We start from the raw sequence: 22,030 nt of genomic DNA, 5'->3' as shown, positions 1-22,030 counted from the left end.
ATGTTCTCATCCAGCCTCTCTGATTGCAGAGGAGAAGGACTTCTGGTGGCCAGCTCTCGCATGCTGCTGTGCTGACCAACACTACGAATGTCTTTTGTTGTACATTTGCTCCCAAAACCACATCCGTGGGTCCCTGGGACCAGCGTTTTGGTGCCATGGTTCCCAGGCGCCTCGTGGGAGGCCTGCCTGGGAAAACTGTGCTCTGCACGCTTTCTGTAACAAAAATTGCCTTGTAGGTCCTGGAATTGCACCCACTGTGAAGACTGGTGAGGAGGTTGGTTTTGTGGTAGATGCCAAATCAGCAGGGAAGGGAAAAGTGACGTGCACCGTCCTGACGCCAGATGGGACAGAAGCTGAAGCAGATGTTGTTGAAAACGAGGACGGGACTTACGATATCTTCTACACTGCTGCCAAACCAGGAACCTATGTGATTTATGTCCGCTTTGGTGGGGTGGACATTCCCAACAGTCCCTTCACCGTCATGGTAAGCCAGCTCTGCTCCAAAAATACCTCCCACTCGGATTCCTGCTGCCGTGTTTTATTTAGTGATAGGTTAACTCTGTGTGTAAAGGCTTGTTTAGGCATTTATTAGACTAGCAGGAGCTAATGAACCCTTGTTACTTGCAGAGCTTATTTTGAGCAGGCAATACAGTTAAGAGGGATAGAAGCCATCAGAGGACGAAGACTTGGCTTCTCTAAACAAATTCACTTTTCATTTCCTGACCGTGTAGTTTTTTTCTAAATGATGTAAGGGTGGTTGTAATCAGCTTCTCTAATTACTTCAGCTGTTTTTAGATACAGTGCTCTGGCTTGTCCGTCTCTCACTCTTTATAATGTTGACCCCCAAATAAGGAATGGTCTGCTGACAGATCCCAGGGAAGCAGGCTGTTAGCTCACACTTAAAAATGATTTGCAAGTGCCTGTTAAACTGTTATAGGCAAATTCTCCTCTCTCTAATTATGTTCCTCCCAATGTGCAGTACTTCAGCATGACTAGGTTTAAAAAGCAAACAGAACCCCAGCCTCCCTGCGGAGCAGACTAGGTGCCTCTCGGGGCTCACAGAAGCCCTTTGCATGAAGAACAGTTCTCGGTGTTGGCAAGACAAGTCTTGGTCTTGTACTCTCAGCCGAGGCAGCCTCTGGTGCATCTCAGTCTGTGAAACTACAGGCCGTACTCGTGCTGAGTCTGGCCGGAGCCCACGGGCGAGTCCTTGGGGTCGGGCATCCTGGCTTTTCGTACTTGCCTCCCCGGCAGATCGCTACCGGCGTCTCCAAAGATTTCCATGAGAAAAACAGCTCCTTTGGTTGCTGCTCAAAGCTCACTGCAGGAAATGCCTCTCGAGGTCAGCGAGCCTGCTCCTGGCCAGCCAAAATTCTCACTTCCTAGCTGCCTGATACAGTACGTGTTTGACTTGGGTGTCTCAGCGAACAGTGAAATACCAGTATTTCTGTTTTGCATTGGTTTTCCTAGTGGAGTCTTTCCATGGCTGAGTTTCCTGTAGGTTGTTTGCTAGGGTGGCTTGCAGTGGTGCAGACGGGCAGGAGGAGCTGGGGTGGCTGAGCCCAGTGGAGCTGCGTGTGTGGGTGTGAGCCCCAGCCACTCTTGCTGGGCTAAGTGGGGGAGGTGGGAATTTGCAAGTCATCCTCTTGGCATGCCTGGTGGGAAGGGAGGCTGCGCCGGGGGAAAACACATTCGGTGTCTTGACGACGCCATCCCAGCTATGAATCAGAAGAATAGCTTCGCAGCTATGACTGGACGTGGGCTGGGTCTTTCACCCAAAGCACGTGAGCTGGGAGCAGCCTTCCCACGGCAGCAGGCTCTCCTGCCTCCCAGCTCGCACACCGTGCTGCGCAGCGCTCAGGGACTGCCATCTTGGGTTTAAACCTCTCACTTCCCTCCCTGCACCAGTCCGATAAAAAACTCTGAGATTCAGTTCCTCCAGTGTTTCGGTGCTGCTTTCCAGCTTCCCTGCCAGGCTGCCAACAGCAGCATGTACCGGCCTCGTCCCTTTGTGCCACTGGTGGCTTCCCCCAGTGCCCCAATGCCTGTGGATACGGGCAGTTTCCCAGCTCCCCTGGCTGGATCCAGGTCGCTGCATTGAAGAGAGGACTGGGAGGGCTGCGTGGTGGGAGGAAGGTGTTGAGGAGCTGGAAGGAGCTGTGTTTTCTGCACTGTGAAAGGTGGGAATGCCTCCGTGCCAGAATAACACCTAAACTGCCTTTACCCCTGCCCAGGCTGTAGATGCAGATGCTGCTGCTGTGCGGTCGCAGGAGCCAGTGGGTGCCCCCCCGCCTGGATTCCGCCCTTGGGTACAAAATTTTTACATTTTTCAGCTATTTTTCCCCCATCTGTGTTCCATTTCAGATGACAGCCTGCTTCTTGGGACTGCTTGAATTGCTCTGGTCATTGTGTTCATTCTTTCTGTTTGATCAATTGTTCTTGGGATCCAGACCTTGTTTTTTCTTTGCTGCTTGAAGGGAGTCTCCAAATAAACTCTTATTTAAACATGAAGAAGATTATTACACCTACACCTTCTACTTTTTCAATTTCTGCTGTTGGTAAAAGCAACCTGAGTGCATCGCTTTGTTTTCTCAGTAAAACAGCACAGTGTCTTGAGTCCAGAGTCGCATTGTGAAATGTGTTTCTTTTGTCCATTTTGTGTTGCAATCACTCTGCCCCATTCAAAAATCACTTTCTCTTCCAGGCCTTAAGCAACTAAATCCTTTCAGATGGAACCACTTTGGTCTTGTGTGTGCTACATTGTCTTCCATCCCTGTGTTCCATTTTTATCTCTAACTTTTTTCCAGTATGTCTTCCATTCGCACCGTGTTTGATTTGCTCTGCTCGCCGTGTGGTGATGTTACGAAGGAGAGCCTGGCCGGACGCTGCTCTGGCTGAGCCCAGTCCTGCGGCTGGCTGCGATAATCACCGCACGCTCTCTGCTGCTTTTGCTCACAGTGGAGTTGCACAGTGCTCGTTTGGGTCTGCCGTCCTTATTGAAGTGACTTGTCCTTTTGCTTCCTTTAGGTCACGGAAGAGGCTTACGTCCCAGTCGGAGACATGAATGGCATGGGATTCAGGCCCTTTGATATGGTTATCCCTTTTGCCGTAAGGAAAGGAGAAATAACAGGTACCTGGAGTACCCGTAGCCTTTTGGCTTTTGCTTTTTCTTAGCATGTTTATCCGTTTGCAGCTAACAGTCTGGGTGGCCTAGACCACAGCATGCAGGGGAGGATTGCATCCTGCCAGCAACTTAGTTGTTTAATTTCACATCAAGTGGCACCCGCTGAGGGTGAGTTGGATACACCCTGCCAATGGTTTGAGTTAAATGAGGGGATTCTTGGTGCTGCCGTGGTCCTTAGTACTAGGCTGTGAGCTGCTGCAATGTAGGACCTATTGCTGCTTTTTTCCCTCTGGAGCAGCTACATGCATCCTTGATAAACTCCATTATTTATTCTGTGTGGATGCTGCAAAACAGTCTAACCCTGCATCCCTGCCACGTACCTTCTCCAAAGCAGGCAACCCCTCTTCCACAGGTCTGGCAGCTGAAAGCATCGCCTCAGTAACACCCCAGCTGCACTAAGCTCCTGTGCAGACAGACTGTGTTCCCTCCTGCCCACCTCAAGCCCTGGTCTGTCCCTGCTGAAGGGACAGTCGATCTTTCCTTTTCTGAAGAGCCGCAGGAGAGGGAGCGTCTTGTGATGAGGCAGATCAGTGCCTTTCCTGGGACTTGCCGTGGAAATTTCAGTGGCTAAAGCAAACAGCCCTGCCTGTAGAGTTTGTAAGGTCACAGGACTGTTTGCCAGATGTCTACCACTGTATTGTATTCATGTAGCTTAAGCAGAAAACATGTCTGGTTAGTGTTCGCATTAGTCTCTTATTTGTGCCTGTGGGTAAGGAATTAAACAATCTAAAATGCTTGTTTAAAATGGCTAGACAATTCTTTGCGGGTGGGAGAGGGGAAGCAGGCAGCTTCTCCTTCTCTAACTCCCACGGTGGCTTTTTGTAGGTGAAGTACACATGCCCTCTGGAAAGACGGATACGCCAGATATTGTGGATAACAAAGATGGCACAGTAACAGTGAGATATGCTCCTACTGAGGTTGGGCTGCATGAAATGCACATAAAATATATGGGAAAGCACATCCCAGGTGAGTGACAAAGCAGACGACACAAATCCAAGTGCAGTGTCCTGCTGGTGCATCTGCTTCCTGCTGAGGTTTCTGTAGCTTAGTTGTGTACACTGCAGTAAGAACGGCCCGGGACATCTTACCTTTCAGCTGCAGTTCATCTGCAATCAGTCCAGAGAGAAACTAAAGCAAAGGAGCAAGTGTCGGCACATGTGAGCTTCCATTGTGGTTTAGTAGTACCAGCTAGGCTTAAAATGGATTTTGGTTTTGGAAACTAGCTTTTGTGGCATTTTATTATGAAGAAGAAACATGCAATTTTCAAACTACCATTTTTTTCAGGCTGAAATTTACTGCCGTGGTGCTCCACAAAACTAGTGGTTACAGTATATGTTTATCCTTAAAACTGCATTGGCATAAAATCTCCAATCTGTGGGGAGGACTAAGTGGCTAAAGCACTATAGTTACTCTTTCCATCTCATTGCAATAAAATAAAACATGCATGCATGCTATGCTGTAATCTTTCTTTCTTCCTGGCTGCTTCCTAACGAACAGAAACCACTGCCTTTCATTCCCTTTCACTTCTCTTCTTTGTCCTTACTTCACCAGCTCCTGCAGCTCTGCAGCCAAAGCTCTGCCTCGCCTGGAGGCTGAGGCTGCCCTGCGGTTCTCCGGGCATGCCGGCTGTGTGGGGCTGGGGCGAAGAGGGGCAGATCTGTAGAAGGATGTGTAGACATGAGACAAAATACCTTCAGCACTGCCTAAACTGGGGTGCTGGTTCTGTGGATGTACAGAATCATAGGATATCTTTGATTGAAGCAGGGATCTCAATAATGTGATGTGATACGTGGTGCTACTTCAGTATCTTCAGCCCTTTGTATGGATACAGCAGTGCTGTAAGTGCCAAGATGCCGGATGCATCGGTTCAGTAAGACCGTTACTGGGTAGAACGATGATGTGCTGTAATGTTTCCTCCTTGGAGGCTGTCATGAATCAGACTTGCTACTGTCTCAGCTGCAAAATCTTGCTTTGGACTTAAGAGCTATCGGTGCCTTTTTCTGAAACTATTATTGGCTGTTGGTGACTGTACTTTTTGTTCTTGTGCACCAGCTTAGCTAATTGGAGGCTGGCGAATACGTTGTTGGATACCCTTCAAATTTGCTAGTTCAGATTCATTGAGTCAGACAATGTGCTGTGCTAGTTCCTAATTCTGAGCTACCAAAATTCAGGATCTGTGCCTGAACTGAAAGCCTGCTTCTGAGTCATGTTCTGATTTAATGTGCTAAAAATAAACTCATAATGAGTAAGACTCTTTACAACATTGTTGAAGCTTATCTCTGATAATTTGAGTATTGTCATGACTGAATGTGGAACAAGTTGTGGAGAAGTGTCTTTTGAAGATGAAAGTGGAGGCTTACTCATTTTTTAAAGTGTATTACAGTCACATAAAGGTTCTTCAAATATCAAGTAGTGAGAAGGGCATTGAAGAATATGGGTATCAGTAAGCATAAGAATAAGGCCCTGTTGGGTTGGAGCAGCTTGATGCCTGTTTTGTTCTTGTAGTCCAGGCCACTCATCCTTAAAAGTGCTTCTTTTGGATTTTTTTTTCCTTTAGAGAGCCCTCTGCAGTTCTATGTGAATTATCCAAACAGCGGCAGTGTGTCTGCTTATGGGCCTGGCCTCATTTATGGGGTTGCCAATAAACCAGCAACTTTCACCATTGTCACAGAAGACGCCGGGGAGGGTAAGTCTGTTCCTTAAACCCACCCTACCCTAAGCTAGGAACTTCTTGGAAGTGTAATGTGCATCGGCATTGATTTGCATTCATCTGTCCAACTATGAATCTCTGGTGCGATACAAATGACTTGTTCAAATATCAGGTGAAATGGATTTCATTAAGCTGTAACTTGCAGTAAAAACTGTCTTATTACTTCTTCCCGAGAGCGGTAGATGTACCCTGTGGTACAGGGTGCAAATGATTCATTTAATTAAAAATGAACTGAAGGCAGCATAGATCTAGTGGATGATGACTGGATCTGGAATCGCTGTTAGGTATATCTAGCAGACTGAATACAGTCGTTTTCTTAGTGGATTGGCCTGAGCTCTTTTTGACGGTGTCCTTTGAAAACATGCATCTAAGCTGCATTTTCAGTACCGAGTACTGGATCTTCCTCTTTGGATCGAGTCTTTGGACTTGGTGTGCACAAAGATTTACAGAAATACTGTTCTCCTTGTTTCCTAGGTGGGCTGGACTTGGCTATTGAAGGACCTTCAAAAGCAGAGATCAGCTGCATTGATAACAAAGACGGGACGTGCACAGTCACGTACCTGCCCACTCTACCTGGGAACTACAGCATCTTGGTCAAGTACAATGACAAGCACATCCCGGGCAGTCCATTCACCGCCAAGATCACAGGTATGAAGTTTAGGTTTCTGAAAGCACTTCATAATGAATATTAGCCTCTGAGAGCACAGGGGGCCTAGTTTGTGGCAGGAACATGAAGTCCTCAAGCTTGTTCTGAACTTAACCTTGTAGTATTTTCTGGCTCCTTTTCTCTTTATATATGCAGATGATAACAGAAGACGGTCCCATGTTAAGCTTGGCTCTGCTGCTGACTTTTTGTTGGACATCAACGAGACTGATCTCAGTCTCCTAACAGCCAGCATTAAAGCCCCATCAGGTCGCGATGAGCCTTGTCTTCTGAAGAGACTACCAAATAACCACATTGGTAAGCTCTGATAGCCTTGATCTGAGAGCAGTATAGTAGCCTCAACTCCAGTTTGCTTTGCTATGTAAAATGACTGACTTCTCTGCTCCGTCCTGGAGGAGCATTGGCAAATCAAGTGGTTGATATAGTTTGGTACAGTTGGCCAAAGACAGATGAGTATGAAGAATGACCTCTTGTCTCTTGTGTTAGCTTGCATGATTGAAGTGCTTTTTGCCAGCATATGTGAATGGCTTTGTGGCCCATTAGAGAGCAGCACTTCAACATGTGTAGAGAGAGTGCTCTTTCAGTATTTCATTTCTTGGTATGATTAAGGATTTTTAATCAGGTATAACATGCATAAAAAGTGAGTACATTTGTCACATTTCTCTGCTTTGTAGGCATCTCATTCATTCCACGGGAAGTAGGAGAACATCTGGTTAGCATCAAGAAAAATGGGAGCCATGTACCAAACAGCCCTGTAACAATCATGGTGGTCCAGTCCGAGATAGGAGATGCCAGACGAGCAAGAGTTTTTGGACGTGGCTTGGTAGAAGGACGAACCTTTGAAATGTGTGACTTCATTGTAGACACGAGAGATGCAGGTTAGTTCTGTTGCAACGGGACAGTGAGATGCTGTGAGATAGGTATGCTCTCTAAAGGAAGGCGTTGTCTTCCTCGGCATGTGACCACCAGGTCACAAGCTGCAAAGCAGCAGGTGCAAATAGTGTGCTAAGCACACGTGGTCATTACTGTCGGTTATTAACTACAGACAATACTGTTAACTTCTAAAATGCTTTGCGTTGTCTTGGCTGGCATCATCTGTTGCAGCCAGCAGGGTCTGTCACTGAGGCACTGAGGAAGCTTTTCTTTCATTTGATGGTGCTGGTTCCAGTATCCTTGTGTGCAGCAAGAAGGAAACAAGGAAGATATTTCCCTGTTGGTTTAATGTGGAGCCTTGGCCACAGTCTTTGAAGTTAACTTTTCAACATTAATGAAATAAAAGGGATATTTTCAGAGCGTTTTAGGAGCTGAATGCATGATATGCCTTGAATATCTGACTGAAAAGGACCACAAAAATGTCACTGAGGCATCATGCAACTCCCGTGTGCCCATTCTGTTACAAACCTACCTACTAGCTACTGCTATGGGCTTGGACTATTTTATGTCAAGTTTATAATCGCACTGTGGAAATCTGAGGCTAACTCATCTGTGTTGTAGGTTATGGTGGGATCTCACTGGCAGTTGAAGGACCCAGCAAGGTAGATATCCAAACTGAAGACCTAGAAGATGGAACTTGCAAAGTGTCCTATTTTCCAACTGTACCTGGTGTGTACATTGTGTCCACTAAATTTGCAGATGAACATATTCCAGGTAAGCAGAAGTGTCGGGCAACTTTTTGGTTAGTACAATAGAAGTCTTACCTAGCTGGCCAGTGCACTGGAACTGTGGGTGGGCTGTGTGATCTGGCTCGGACCGTAAGTCCCAAAGATTCAAGGAGGTCCTACCAGTATCCTCCACAAGCAGTAAGCATCCAAAACTGCTCCGGTTACACGGGTGTATTTTACTTGGACCTGGCTGTTAGCTGACTCTAAAATGTTCATTATGATACACTACAAGTCAAAGGAAGCTTTCACTCCTCCCCTTGATGTGGTGTGTAATGAGAAGAGGAAGAATGACTTACTGTGGTACTTACAGGCAGCCCATTTACTGTGAAGATAAGTGGTGAAGGAAGAGTTAAGGAGAGCATCACACGAACCAGACGGGCTCCCTCTGTTGCAACAGTAGGAAGCATATGTGATCTGAACTTAAAAATTCCAGGTAAGCAATGTCCTTATCCCCATAACTGTAACTTGCACTTGTATAGCGTGGGTGTACCTGAAGCAGTGGAAGTAGCAACTTCAGTGTTGTTGAGACATTCTCATATTAAGATAGTTTAGGGAAGAAACACTGGTAGTGTGGTCTCTTTGAATGGTTAAAAATAAACATAACCATGATCAACACGGGGAGAAATAACTATCAGGGAGGCCTTAATCTATTCTGTGTACAGCAGGCTGGAGGACAGGCTGCACAGCTCGCCTTGTCTCCAGGGTTTTAAGATCATCATGCTGGCTTTCAGGTGTTTATACTGCTGTCTGGCAAATAAGGATTATGTAGGCCAGTCTTAGCAGGCTGCACTTATCCAGCCTCTTCATCTGCCTCTGCAGCATCTGGTAAGCTGTAACTTGCTGGGCTACCTGCTCAGCAGCACGCATCTAGCTGAGCGTACAAACTGGCACTTACGTGCCTCTTCGGTCATTTATACTATGTAATCACATGAGCTCAGGTCCTGTTTCCAAAAACAAAATACCAAAACCCTTTGTCACTTTCTAATCTGCATTTTTTATTCTCCTGTTGTTAGAAATTGATTGTGGGGATATGACAGCCCAGGTAACTAGTCCCTCTGGAAGAAACTTTGATGCTGAAATCGTGGAAGCTGACAAAAACACCTATTGCGTCCGCTTTGTGCCACAAGAAATGGGGGTCCACACTGTGGATGTCAAATACAGAGGGCAGCCAGTGCCGGGCAGCCCCTTCCAGTTCACGGTGGGGCCGCTGGGCGAGGGAGGAGCCCATAAAGTCAGAGCTGGAGGCCCAGGGCTGGAGCGTGGGGAGACGGGCATCCCAGGTGAGTCCTCTGCTCTCACTAGGCTCCAGTGCCCGCCGTGCACAAGTCTGCAGCCCAGTGCTTTGGTTTCTGTTGGTGTCTACTCTTAAGAGCTCGAGCAGAGCTTGGTGTAACACTGTAGGGTCGCCCCAGGCCAAGGCTGGTCAGTGGAGAAACACGGGGAAGTAATATTACTGCATCATGCAGGTGGAGAAGTCTGGAAATCCACATTTTGGAAACCGAGTGCTCTCACAGAATGTGCTGGAGGGTTGTAAGGTGTGCTGTGCAGGGCTGCTAGGCTAATTTGAGGCTGATAGCAGCTCTGCAAGCGACTCCTGAGTGTTACCACCCAGGATGGTGGGACGAGGTACCATTCTTTGTACACATAAGTATGGGATGCTGCACAGTCTGTTAGAAAGAAGCTGAAACCCAGCAGCAGCAAACTTATGCTTGTGTGTGCTCTCATGTGCTTCAACAGCGGAGTTCAGTATATGGACACGGGAAGCTGGAGCTGGAGGGCTGTCTATTGCTGTAGAAGGCCCAAGTAAAGCAGAAATCGCCTTTGAGGACCACAAAGATGGATCTTGTGGTGTATCATACATAGTTCAAGAGCCAGGTATGTACTAAGACCAAATTGTACTGAAATAACACTGAATGCTACTTTAGTGATCCTAAGGACACTCACTGCTTCTTTTCTTCCCCCAGGCAACTATGAAGTGTCCATAAAATTCAATGACGAGCACATTCCTGAAAGCCCCTACCTGGTTCCCGTCATCGCCCCCTCCGATGATGCTCGCAGGCTCACTGTCACTAGCCTTCAGGTGAGACATAAGGAAACATCTCCACAACTTGCCACACAGACTGATTTCGTCCTTGTTCTCTGAGACCAAAATGATTGTCCTTTCTTCTTAGTGATAGCCTTGCCTTGACTGGTGCTTGTTTTCAAGCTCAGCTTGCAGCCAGAGAGAGGTTTTTGGCAGCTGGCCTCTTGGTGACTTGGGCCGGTAGAGCTGGCCCAGCTCTGGCTAGCCAGAATTTGAAGGCAGAAGGCTCAGCTGAGTGCATTACAGGTGGTAATGTTTGGGAATTAAAAATAAGAGGCTCTGGAAATAGTGCTGGAGGAGCTGAAGTTGCTTTCCACTCCATTAGCTAGGGGAGGCCAAGGAGAACTGAAACATGAACATGAACCACCAGTGATAATGCTGGCGCTGAGCAGCTCAGCGGGCACTTGGATGGAACAGCTGGATTTCCACGAGTCAGGCAGCGTAGGGCTGTGTGGTCAGGGTGTTGCTGCAGCCTCATCAGAACCTTCACGTGGGCGGATGGAGGGGGCCCTGCCGTGAGGTCAGGGCACAGATTTGCTCTGGCTGACATCACGAAACCACACAGTTGCAGCTCAGATAATCCAGTCTCAGAGTGAATCCCAGCTTTGTAGTTAGTCTGGGCTCATCTGTTAACCACACCGTATTATTTGTGTGTCTGTGGTTACGTGTATTGAAGTACAAGTAACATTAAAGGCCTGACTTAAACCTTCAAAGCCAGAAACTTGGACGCGAGACTGAGGACCTGTGTAGATATACTGTACATCAGTTCTCATTGTGTGGTGATAAGCAATTAGCAATTCAGCTGAGGCTCTTTTTGGATATATCCCAGCTGTGGTCCTCAGGAGTTTGCCTGGGCTGCAGGACTCCTCCACCTTGGCTGTGTAAATGGATCATGACAGCCTCATCCGATAGTATCTCTTCTAACCAGGAGTTACAAGGGCGTTAATTAGTCACTGTGGTATTGATGTTTCTCTTGTGTTTCATTTAAAGACTCTTTGACAGGAATGCTCGCTTCGATTAAGTCCTGGAGAGGCAGATAAAGCTGAGTATTTGGTAACGGAGCGCAGCGTGCAGCATCAGCCGCCGCTAAACCCACACCAGCGCCTTGCTTTTTACATTGTACCTCAGTTCTACTCAGTTGCATTTATTTCCCTCTTCAGGATTTAGTTGAAAAGGAAGTCAGGTAAAGTATGTTCAGCATGAAATATTACTGCTGGATAGCTGCATGGGCTGCTCTGGTTGAGGACCATTGCAGCACAGATGCTGAGCTGCCTCGCCTTCCACCCCTGGCCTGACAGCACGGCAACATCTGGTTTTGTGTTTTAAATTACTTTCTCATGTTAAGACATCTTGTGGTGGCATTCTAAATGTAGCCTCTTGTGGCAAATATAAACATGCATATTACTCTTTCAGACAACTGGATTATCAGAGGCTTTTCCCCTGAATGAATCTGGAATGAATGAATGGGCTGAAAATGGAGCCATAGCTTAAACATCCTTTAAATCAAGTGCCTGAATACTGGGGGCTGACCTCAGTGATAACGGGTGACTAGGCTCATAGACTTGCCTCTACCTGATTTGGCAGAGTCGTCTGGCTTCCAAAAACAGTCCGTTACCGTGGGAAAAATCAGCCTAGCCACCGTGGGTGACTCTTAAATCAGCCACTCCCTCAGAGGGAGAGAGCTTCTGGTTTGAGAGTTAATGCAAGTCGCAACTTTATGCCTTTTGTTGAAATCTGAAAAAAAAAATTGTGCTGAAATGGTTATTTCCCTGCCACAAATCCTGCTCTGTCTGAAACAAGAAGTTTAAATTTGATAATCTGACTGTTACATTCTCAGGAGTCTGGATTAAAAGTTAATCAGCCGGCATCCTTTGCTATAAGGCTGAACGGGGCAAAGGGCAAGATCGATGCTAAAGTCCACAGCCCCTCCGGAGCTGTAGAAGAGTGCCACGTGTCTGAGCTGGAGCCAGGTGAGCATGGCGTTACCTTGGTCAGAACAAACCACGTGACCTCCAAAACACGCTCGCTGACCCACAGTGAGGGGGTTTAGTCCCTTTGGATTACAAACAGTGCACCCAAGGACAGGCACCTTGCTTGGAGAATGAATTCTTGGTGTCGAGAGTCTTTCGGTCTGGGTTATGTCTGTGCTTTTCCTAGATACATGTTAGGGCTCGCTCAGTTCGTGAGCTGAGATACAGATATTGAAGTCTTGGCTTACTAGTGAAGGTACAGGGATATTAGTCATAAATGAAATACAATGTGGTTGATGAATTTAGTCAAGGAAGAAGTTTTATTTTTCAAAGCAATGCTTCCATCTTTGACTAATAGTTTACTTTTAACTCACACTCACTCCTTCATACAAAACACCAAGGAAGCTGAATATAAGCAAACACTACAGAAAGCTCAACGCCTGTTTCGTCAGTGAGCTTTTCTTTTTCACTTGAAGTCTGAATGAGTTATGGTCTGTGCTATGGACAGACAGCAGCTGTCTGGCTGGGAAAGATCAGTCCCTCTTGGGGTAACATGCAATCAGAAATGTTAAATATCAGCAAATTGCTAAATGACTTTATTAAATAAAGGTGCGGTGTGTGTCAGCACACTCAGCCCGATGGTAAGATTTGGCTTGCTCTTACCAGCTGCTTTTCTTCTCTGCGCTGCTCCCTCGACCACTGACAGGTTGGGCTGTGATTAAGCTGTCATGTTTAGTGCACATGTGAGGCAAAAAACCCTAAAACTCACCCTGCAGACTAGATGACAGCTGAGATCAGGTCCTAGTAGACAGGGTGAGAATGCAACCCGTGACACCTCCTGTGATAAATACAGCGTTTTCCTACTTAAATATGAGCTTAGCAGCTTGTGTAGCTGAGTTTGCTTAAGCTGGGACTGAAATATGTTGAAGTGTTACAGAAGCCTTGCTCGGGTTGCTAACCAGCCTTGCACTGTGTTTAATTGCTGTTTTATTGGTGTATCTGGTAGATCAGAAAAGCCACTTCTCTCTTGCAGATAAGTATGCCGTTCGGTTCATCCCCCACGAGAATGGCATCCACTCAATTGACGTGAAGTTCAACGGAAGCCATGTCGTGGGCAGCCCCTTCAAAGTGCGCGTTGGTGAGCCCGGGCAGGCGGGCAACCCCGCGCTCGTCACGGCGTATGGGTCCGGCCTGGAGAGCGGTACCACGGGTAACCCTTCTTCTGCAGCTCTGATGCAGACCTGTTTGCGCTTTGGCTTTCTGAGGGAGACGGAAGCTGTTCCTAGGTGTATTTTTACATGACTTTCCCTGCTAAGGCAGCTGAACTAACCCACATTCTCTGCCGCCCTGGGCGCAGGCTAATTTTGCTTTCTCGCATGCTCCTCAAGTCTTATAACCATCAATTAGCGAGTCTGAAAGCTACACTGAGGCCTAACAAACTTAAAACTTCTGCAAACAAGCAACTGCAGCACGAGTTCACTTGAGCTGGTTAGCAGCTGGGCTACGACTCTGCAGGTTAGCTTAGCTCCACGTCGGTGGTCCCTCGGAGCCCTGGAGATGCTCTGGCTCCCTTCCACCTGTGAACATGATGTCTGCAAAGGCCAGAGGGGTTTGTGAATGCAGATACCAAGTTGGCTGTCTAGTTGATCTCGTTTAACTTGCATACCCCTGTTAATTATATCAGTACGAGGGTATACCCAGTTACCTTTTCTTCAGTGCTTGCACCTGTAAGAAATTTCAAGTTAAAAGTAATATGATATGTAAACTCTAAGGAGTGTGGTGGATTGTGCTGTTTGTAGTGTGAAGCGTGAAGGCTGAATCCTTGGAAATCTGACACCTAGTTATCTGCTGTGGCTGCCCCATCCCATAGTTCTCAACTCAGGAATGTAAGGTTTAGGGTGGGTTTTTTTAATTTATATGATTTATGGCCTTAGTAAGACACTGTGAAAACATTCCAGGATATGCACTTCGATTTATTTAATTGTGTGCTGTCTTCGGCCACACACACAGGTGGATAGCAAAGTAAAACTCATTTTTTTTTTCTTTTGATATGCAAGGTGATAGCTAATCTAGCTATCTACTTCTGTCTTTTGTGGATTACATTTCATACCTTTTTTTCTCCCTGAAAAAAAAAAAATACTGCAGTTATTCAGTCAAAGCTGCTGCTGTTCTGGAGAAACCAAACAGCTGGAAACATGCGAGTATACTGTGTAAAATAAAGATACTATAGCCTGTGCCGCTTTAATAGGTGGAAACAAAAGCACTCATTAATACTAGCCACTGATGCATCAGGGACAGGGGATTTTTTTCTCCGTCTGTGAAGGTGCTTGGGGTTGTTTTTAATCTAAATAGACTGTTTAACTTCAGCAAAGTTATTCTATGCCCCCTTGTTGAATCCTGGCCGCTGCCAAAAGCTCGGTGCCCTGGGAGCTGCTGAGCAGCGTTTCCAAACAATGATCTAGTGTAGCGGCTTCAATAGCCGGTGGCTGAGCACCTGAAAGCTTCCCCCAGGAGGGGTGCGCGTCTGCGGCCTCCAACAATGCGAGCCTTCATTTGGGGCACAGGGAAAAAGCAGTGACTTCGGAGCGAGAAGTCTTCGCTGAGGAGCTGTGAAGCTTGCTGGCTTTGGAAATTAATTTTCCTCCAGTTGAGCAGTGCATATTGCAAGCAGACTGCCTTACCCCCCAGGCAGGCGGTGCCAGGGAGATTTACTGCTGAAGCGCTGGAAGATGGTACAGCACTCTGTGGGAGCCGGGTTCTTCCAGCATTACGACACAGCAGCCTCCTGCGTGGAGAGGCTAGAAGCTTCTTAGTTTATCACCCCACTTGCATGCTTCAATCACAGCTGTAGTAAACTTTCCCATGGCCGTCCTGGTTTTGATTGAGGTCGATCACTTTATTCCTCCTCAGCAGTGTCTGATACAGCAGCCCAAAGATCATAAACATCTGAAGCCAGAGCTTGACAGTAAATTATTTGGGGGCTGAAAGCCTTGCTTAATTTTTTTCTTGTGTTGCTGGCGTTGTGTCAGTGGCTTAGTATTAGCAGCTATAATTCAGCTGTGTTAACCAGATGCTGTAATTAAACAAGCTTTTGTTTCCACAAACTGCTTGGAGTGCTGTTGCCGAGCAGTTCAAACACCCGTCTCCTCCAGGAGATCTCCTGCCCCTTGTCTCTCTTGCTTTCTTGTGGGCTCTTCGCTGCTGATTTACGGTCCAGGCAGTGAGATGGCTCCGAGCCTTCCCGAGCTTAGCCGTGTGGGAGGCTGTGTCGGCGTGGGCTCCGACGCCTAGTAGAAAGGCTCTTGTTCTAAGACTTTTCTCTCTAAGCCAGTTTTTTTGATGCCAGAATCCTTTTGTTTTGGTCCTAAAGGGCTCTCATGACCCCATTTCCCGCCTCCCCGCAGTCACACAGCGTGAGTGGAGGAGGGAGCTGGGGTGCAGAGCCCCCGGTCGGGCTGGCCCCTGCGAGGATGCTGGGGGGAGGCACGCTGTCCCTCCCTGCCTGCAGCCTTGTGCAGCCTCGTTTTGCACAGAATTACCCATTCCCCTTTAATAACAGGCTGCTTTTATAACATCGGGTGCGAGGAAGAGTGTGTCTTACTGTGCTACGTCTTTCTAGGATTGCAGTCGGAGTTTTTCATTAACACGACCAAGGCTGGTCCAGGTACCCTCTCTGTTACAATTGAAGGGCCATCAAAGGTGAAAATGGACTGCCAGGAAACTCCAGAAGGTTACAAAGTCATGTACACACCCATGGCTCCAGGAAACTATTTAATTGGAGTTAAATATGGTGGACCTAACCACATAGTGGGCAGCCCCTTCAAGGCAAAGGTTACAGGTAAAAACCTAACCAGTATTTACTGTGTGCCTGAAGTAGTTTGTGTCATTCAGCAAATATGTCCCTCCGAGACAGGGTGGCAATCAGGTTTAGATGCCCAGAAACATGAGACGTGAAGCGTTCTCCCTATCACTTCCAAAGCCTAGGTAAGGGATCTCGGGAGAGGCTACAGGAGCGTTAGTCACAGAGTTTGCCAGCTTGACTCAGCAGAGGGCTGTAGAGCAGCTGCATGGGGAACATTAAATCCTGACCTAGCGCTAGGATGTTTCATTTGCAGTGGGGAAATACGACTTGTTTACCCACTTTCTTACTGAAGCCTGAAACCTGGTCGCCTGTAGCAGAAGTGAAGCCCTTCTTGGTCTCATTTTGGTGTAGGTGTCACCTAACCGAAGGTCGGTAACATCTGAGATGCTTTTAGATGATGCAAGGAAGGCTGGTTTAGGAAGCGCTTTCTCTCTTCAGTGCTGTGCTTAAGCGCAGACTGGAGTCTATCTCTACTGCTGCCCCTGAGCTAGTGAACCCTCTCCTGGTGCCCGTGGCGTGGTGGTGTTCTTGGGAGTGGACAGCAGGGACTGTGCTCCCCTGGGCTGGGACATGCTCTGCTTTCAAAATGGGTTGTTGCAAAATTGCACCTGCTTTTCTGCCAACTTGAGTAATTTTTGGCGTTTCGTGATTGGAGCACAATTAACTCTTCTTAAGCGGCCAGCTTTGCTTAATAAATCCTGAAGTTCTGTGGTCCTTTAACCACTCAAGGGCTCTGGGATGGGATTGTTGCCAGCGATGCTGGAAGATGTCGGCTTGAAAACCCAAGTAGGAAATTGCTCCTCTCCAAAAATGCATTTTGGATGCAGAATGCATGCTAGTCATTAGGAGGGTTTCAAAACCTCCTTGTAAATGCCTTTCAGATGGGGTGAATCTGAATGTCAGAAGTCTTCTCTGTTTCCAGGACAGCGACTGGTTAGCCCAGGCAGCGCCAACGAAACTTCTTCCATCCTGGTAGAGTCGGTGACAAGGTCATCGACTGAAACTTGCTACAGCGCCATTCCCAAATCCACCTCGGATGCCAGCAAAGTGGTTTCCCGGGGAGCGGGACTCTCAAAGGCTTTTGTGGGTCAGAAAAGCTCCTTCTCCGTGGACTGCAGCAAAGCAGGTACGAGTACAGGAACCGGGTGGATGCCAGGGTGGTTTAGCCACATTTTTTTTGCCCTAAACCAAATTGCAAAGTTAGAATTCAGAGCTTGGGGTGATGATCTGGTTCTAAAGAAAAACTCTAAACGCTACAAGGTGCTCACCAAATCAGTCCTAATACAGAGGCTGTAAAGATGCCAGTTCCTCTCCACATGGCTTTCTCTGAGCCAGCTGCACCTGAAAGAAACCGCAGGGTTATGGCATGAGAACAAACAAGGCTGCTGAACTTGAGGAACCCTCGTGGTGCATTGTGGCATGTAATGCAAGGTGTTCCCGTAAGCCTCGAGCGCTGGTCGTCATCATCTGGGAGCTTTGCTGCTGGGTGGATTACAGGCCAGCCACGTTCGCTGGTCTCTGCTATTAACTTCTAACGAGGTACTTGAAAGGCAGTGCCCGCTCGCTTCCACAAGCAGTGCTAATGTCTCCTCTGCTCTAGTTAGACAGTGGTAGCCTGTCAGGCCTGGCAAAATGCACAGATAAACCCTTGCATCTATGAGGTTAAAGGCTTTTTTTAAATAAAGTTCCTTCTCATACTGAATTAGCTTAGCCATCCCTCAGACTACTGTTCTGTGAATTAAAATAACAAAATCCTTGTGTTGTGGAGCTAATATACTATGGTACAGCCATGCTTGCTTGTTTAAGCTTAGGAATGCTGACAGTCTGTCCTTTTGCTGTAGGTTCAAATATGTTGTTAGTTGGCGTCCATGGACCTACAATACCATGCGAAGAGGTATCCATCAAGCATTTGGGCAGCCATCAGTACAACGTAACGTATGTCGTCAAGGAAAGGGGTGACTATATTCTGGCGGTGAAATGGGGTGACGAGCACATCCCCGGGAGTCCCTTCCATGTCACCGTTCCTTAAATTGGCCGAGCGTCAGAGCTGATCTTTGCGTTTGCAATTCAGATGTAGAGTTATACGGGGTGCAGTCCTGTTGCAAAATGCAGTATCTAGATACACATGGCTCACATTTCAATACAGTCAGAAGTAAACTCTGTAACTTTTTTACAAGCATTTCACTTCTCTCCTGCTTACCAACCTAATGCAAATCTATTTAATGTCCTCCTCAAATTGTACCTTTGCAGTCCTGTCCGGGTCACTGTTAATGTTTGGAGAATCGTGTGGATAACTAGACACTAATTTCCCTTGCGGATGTTAAAGACTTTAGGTGTTAATTGAAAACTGGAATTTGTCTTTGTAATTGGGTATCTTAACTACTGATTTTATGTGACTGGAGACTTTGCGTTTTAGTTATGGAATATGACTTGGGCTGTCCCCAGTTCAAATTCTTTTCTGTAAAGAAATGAGGTAAAACTGGTACTATAATAGGTGCCTTTGTATACTTGATCAATTTTAACGCTTAACATTATAAAAAGCTACTAAAAGTGGCTTTACCACTCAAATTAAAATGTTTCTGAAAATGCTTTGCTAATGGTTTACATCTAGGAAAAGTTTATCTTTTATAGCAAACCAAAAGCAGACTAAAAATGACTTCCTGGAAGCTTTCAGCCGTTCTTTGTTAACGCTTTGTAAATCTAGACAGGGAGCTTTTTGGCCATGATGCAGTTTTTAATTAGCTTGGGATTCTGAGATTTCTGTAACTTTACAGGTAACTCCCCGCACTCTTCTTGATTTGTTTTAACAACAGCCCCCAGTCTGGTTGGGTTAAATAAAGCCCCTAAACTTGCCGAGCCAGATGTAGCTCTCCCCAGTGTGACCCAGAACTGCTGCGGTCAGAGCCCAGCGGTGTGTTGGGAAGATGACCAGCGGCTTCCCCGGAGGCTGCGGGCCAGGGGAGTAGCTGAGACGGTGCAAAGAAGCCAGCCTGGGGATGGGAGCTGTGTCTGTGGTCAGGAGGGAGGGCGGGTGTGCAAATTTACCAATAATAGCAATACCAATCAGCAAACCTGTCTTTGGTGCAAGTCGTTGTATTATATCTCAGTCCAAGGACATGCCTGAAGCATGCTCATCTCTCCCAAAATCCCCTTTGCGCTGCGAAAGGCATTCCTGCTGAGGGTCAGGGAGTGAAAACTTCCATTGTAACTTGTCTGTCTGTCCCGGATTACTCCATGCTGCTTCCCAAGTGCATGTCTGAATTGCTGGGGCTTTAGTAAACTCTCCAAATGAGCTTTAACTCTGCAATTAGAAGGTAGGATTTGTTGAAAATCTGTTGAAATGTCACTGTCTGTCCCTAGGGAGAAGTTCATGCTTACAGTTCTGTAGTTACATGTGGATGCACTACTCCCAGCACAGTCATTGGAGAAATAAAGGAACGTTGGGGTTTTTTTTACTGTGCTTTTTTTGTGCCTTAATGTGAAATGCTCACTACATTGTAAACTAGGAAGTGAAAACAAAATAAACTGGAATAAAATGCAGGATTGTAAAATTGTATCTTATAACTTATTAAATAGAAATGTTTGCTTCATTAAAATGTGCATGTTAAAAATAACATTGGATTCTTTTCATATGTAGTCAGTGAAGTTCAAACTAAAACCACAGCACCCAGCAGTTTCAGGCAGACTGAATAACCCCCGGCCCGCGAGCTGTGCAGGTAGCCGTGAAAAACTTGGGCATAACCTCAGTGCCATTCTTTTTGTTTTCTCTAAAACTTTTTTTTTCCTAAAACAAAATGTCTGGCAAGAGTTTAAGTCACCGCATAAACGTACTGGGTGGCAGCAGGCAAAGTGTGACCGGGACAGGAGACGGCCGTGCTGGATGTCCCCTGTGTAGACCCCCGTTTCGGGGGCAGCAGAGCTGGGGGCTGCCTGCCCCGGAGGTGCCCAGGGGTTGTGGCTCCGATCCTGGGATGGTGCCAGCATTGCCCGCTGGCTCCTCCAGGCTCCTGGGGTTGTTTGCAGAAGGTGGTTCCCTGCACCTGGGGCCAGCCGACTCCAGCGCACAGCCATGGAAACCAGCAGATGTTTTCCCAAATACGGCTCCCGCTGGAAGCCCCGCCGAAACCTGAGACGCAGTGGCTGCCAAGGACTTTTCTGCCCCAGGTTTATCAGATTATTTCCTTTTTATAGTTAACTGTGTTTCATTAGCTTTGTGCTACGTCATCCTGAACCTCCTGTTTAATGTTTTTAAAGAAAACAAAACAAAACCTGGATACAACTGTTGGGTTGAGTAAACCCGGAGAGCCTTGTGCCTGTGTAACTCCCCTTGCCCAGTAACCTTGCTCTTGCCTGGCCTTCTCTTGCCTGTTGCTGTTGGGCTTCTTTGGTCCAGTCACACTAGCTGAAACTAACAGGAGTTGTCTGTGAAGGTGGTGGACCCTGATTGTTAACTTGCTTGAAGTTACCTGCAGTGAAAGCTGAGCTCTGCTTCAAGAGAGCAGTTCTGCCCTGCCTGGGCACTGACAGCTGTGGGGTGGCCACAAAAATTCACTTGCTAAGGGCAGTGAGCAACGGGTGGTGTCAATGAGAAGAGCTTTTGGGGCAACTGGGCTGCATCAATCTTCTTTGGCAATGGCATTCAGCCAACTCCACCAACTGTGAAAGCTAAGAACTGACTTTGTGTTGGGCACAAAGTGGTGCTTTGGGGAGGACTATGCTCCCCTTTTGGTCTCTGGCACCTTGATGAAGGTTTCCATTTGCAGCAGCCACCTTAGCAGGCAGTCGTGGTGCTGACATGTCAGTGTACTGGGTTACTGGTGTCCCAGTGCCTCTTGCTGGGTAGACTTGCAATGGTGTGAGATGCATTTTCTTCATTATTTGCAAAGGACTGGCATGGATTTTTGCCTCTAGCTGTGGAATTGGACTATGCTTTTTAAATTTTTTTTTCTGCCAATTTGGTGGAACGTAAGTTCCTGGTTTATGATCTGTCTCATTCATGGTGATTTGCAGTAGGATTTGGCACCTGGTACCTGTGTGTCCCGCTGGGAGCTCCTCCATCCCTCCTTAGCTGGCCCAACCTGTCCTGCGAGCACTCGTCTAGATCTGGCAGTGCCCTTGGTGGCCAGCTGGACCCTTGCCTGCTGGTGACCTGCAACCCAGGGCAGCCCGTAAGTCAGGGCACTGCCATGTACAAAAGCCTGCTGGGCCCTGCCGCACATCCAGGAGCTTCACCAGGTGTTTCCTGTGAGGTGAGTCCCTGCAGCACACCAACCCAGAGACAGTAACTCTCAAGAGCATCCTGTCCCCTTGTCTGGTATTGGAGGGTTTTGGTGTCGGAAGCACTTCTTCATCTCAGTGGGCTGGGGAGGGGTCTTTGGAGACCATGTCCTGGAGATGGAGCTCTTGACAACCTGCACACCCAGCCTGTCCTTCACTCCACCCTGCTTGAGTCCATCCTCTAGCAGTACCCATCCTTGTGCTGCACTTATTCCCGGTGTAACCCAGGGCCTCACCTGCGTTTGCTGCCCGCTGGTTTTCTCCTTTGGTTTGGGGAGTTGTTGGAGTTCCTTCTTCAGACCCCTCTGGGTGTCCCTGGCCTTGCCCCTGTCTGTTTCTGATGGCCATCACTGCAGCCAGCGTGGCAATAAAAATATCTTGTATACTTGGGCATTGCTCAAAACTGAGAATTGCATTTGTTCTTGTGCAGCTACGGTACAGAAATGAAATCAGGAGAGCATCCGCCACTTCTCTTCCTATCAATTCCTTGGAGCCTGGGGGGAAGTGGGGTGGTTGATGGCCCCTCCACACGCACATGGTGTACTCAAGCCTGCTGACAGCCCGGCCCTTGCTTTCTACACACAAACGTGACCAGACGCCCCTTGTTCTGTTGCTGCTG

At 47.4% G+C, this 22,030-nt stretch overlaps 1 protein-coding gene across 3 annotated transcripts in view; it reads left to right on the top strand.

The window, feature by feature from the left end:
* Positions 1–19,748, top strand: part of FLNB (filamin B) — a 73,454-nt gene extending 53,706 nt beyond the window's left edge. The window contains exons 29-46 of one of the 3 annotated variants that reach the window (XM_075433016.1): positions 237–484; positions 2,235–2,309; positions 3,028–3,130; positions 4,010–4,150; positions 5,742–5,870; positions 6,369–6,542; positions 6,697–6,855; positions 7,233–7,436; positions 8,053–8,205; positions 8,530–8,652; positions 9,233–9,499; positions 9,957–10,094; positions 10,184–10,299; positions 12,140–12,272; positions 13,306–13,482; positions 15,892–16,110; positions 17,057–17,260; positions 17,976–19,748. In XM_075433016.1, coding sequence (XP_075289131.1) covers positions 237–484; positions 2,235–2,309; positions 3,028–3,130; positions 4,010–4,150; positions 5,742–5,870; positions 6,369–6,542; positions 6,697–6,855; positions 7,233–7,436; positions 8,053–8,205; positions 8,530–8,652; positions 9,233–9,499; positions 9,957–10,094; positions 10,184–10,299; positions 12,140–12,272; positions 13,306–13,482; positions 15,892–16,110; positions 17,057–17,260; positions 17,976–18,163 — 2,951 coding nt within the window. In that variant the 3' untranslated portion in view covers positions 18,164–19,748. The remainder of the gene's footprint in view (positions 1–236; positions 485–2,234; positions 2,310–3,027; positions 3,131–4,009; positions 4,151–5,741; positions 5,871–6,368; positions 6,543–6,696; positions 6,856–7,232; positions 7,437–8,052; positions 8,206–8,529; positions 8,653–9,232; positions 9,500–9,956; positions 10,095–10,183; positions 10,300–12,139; positions 12,273–13,305; positions 13,483–15,891; positions 16,111–17,056; positions 17,261–17,975) is intronic. The other 2 variants (XM_075433014.1, XM_075433015.1) reach the window with 2 other exon arrangements.
* Positions 19,749–22,030: the final 2,282 nt, after the last annotated feature.

Source organism: Opisthocomus hoazin, chromosome 11 (genome assembly GCF_030867145.1).
Source record: "Opisthocomus hoazin isolate bOpiHoa1 chromosome 11, bOpiHoa1.hap1, whole genome shotgun sequence".
Lineage (NCBI taxonomy): Eukaryota > Metazoa > Chordata > Aves > Opisthocomiformes > Opisthocomidae > Opisthocomus > Opisthocomus hoazin.
Note: the sequence above shows the minus strand (reverse complement) of the source record. Positions and strands in the feature narration are given on the sequence as shown.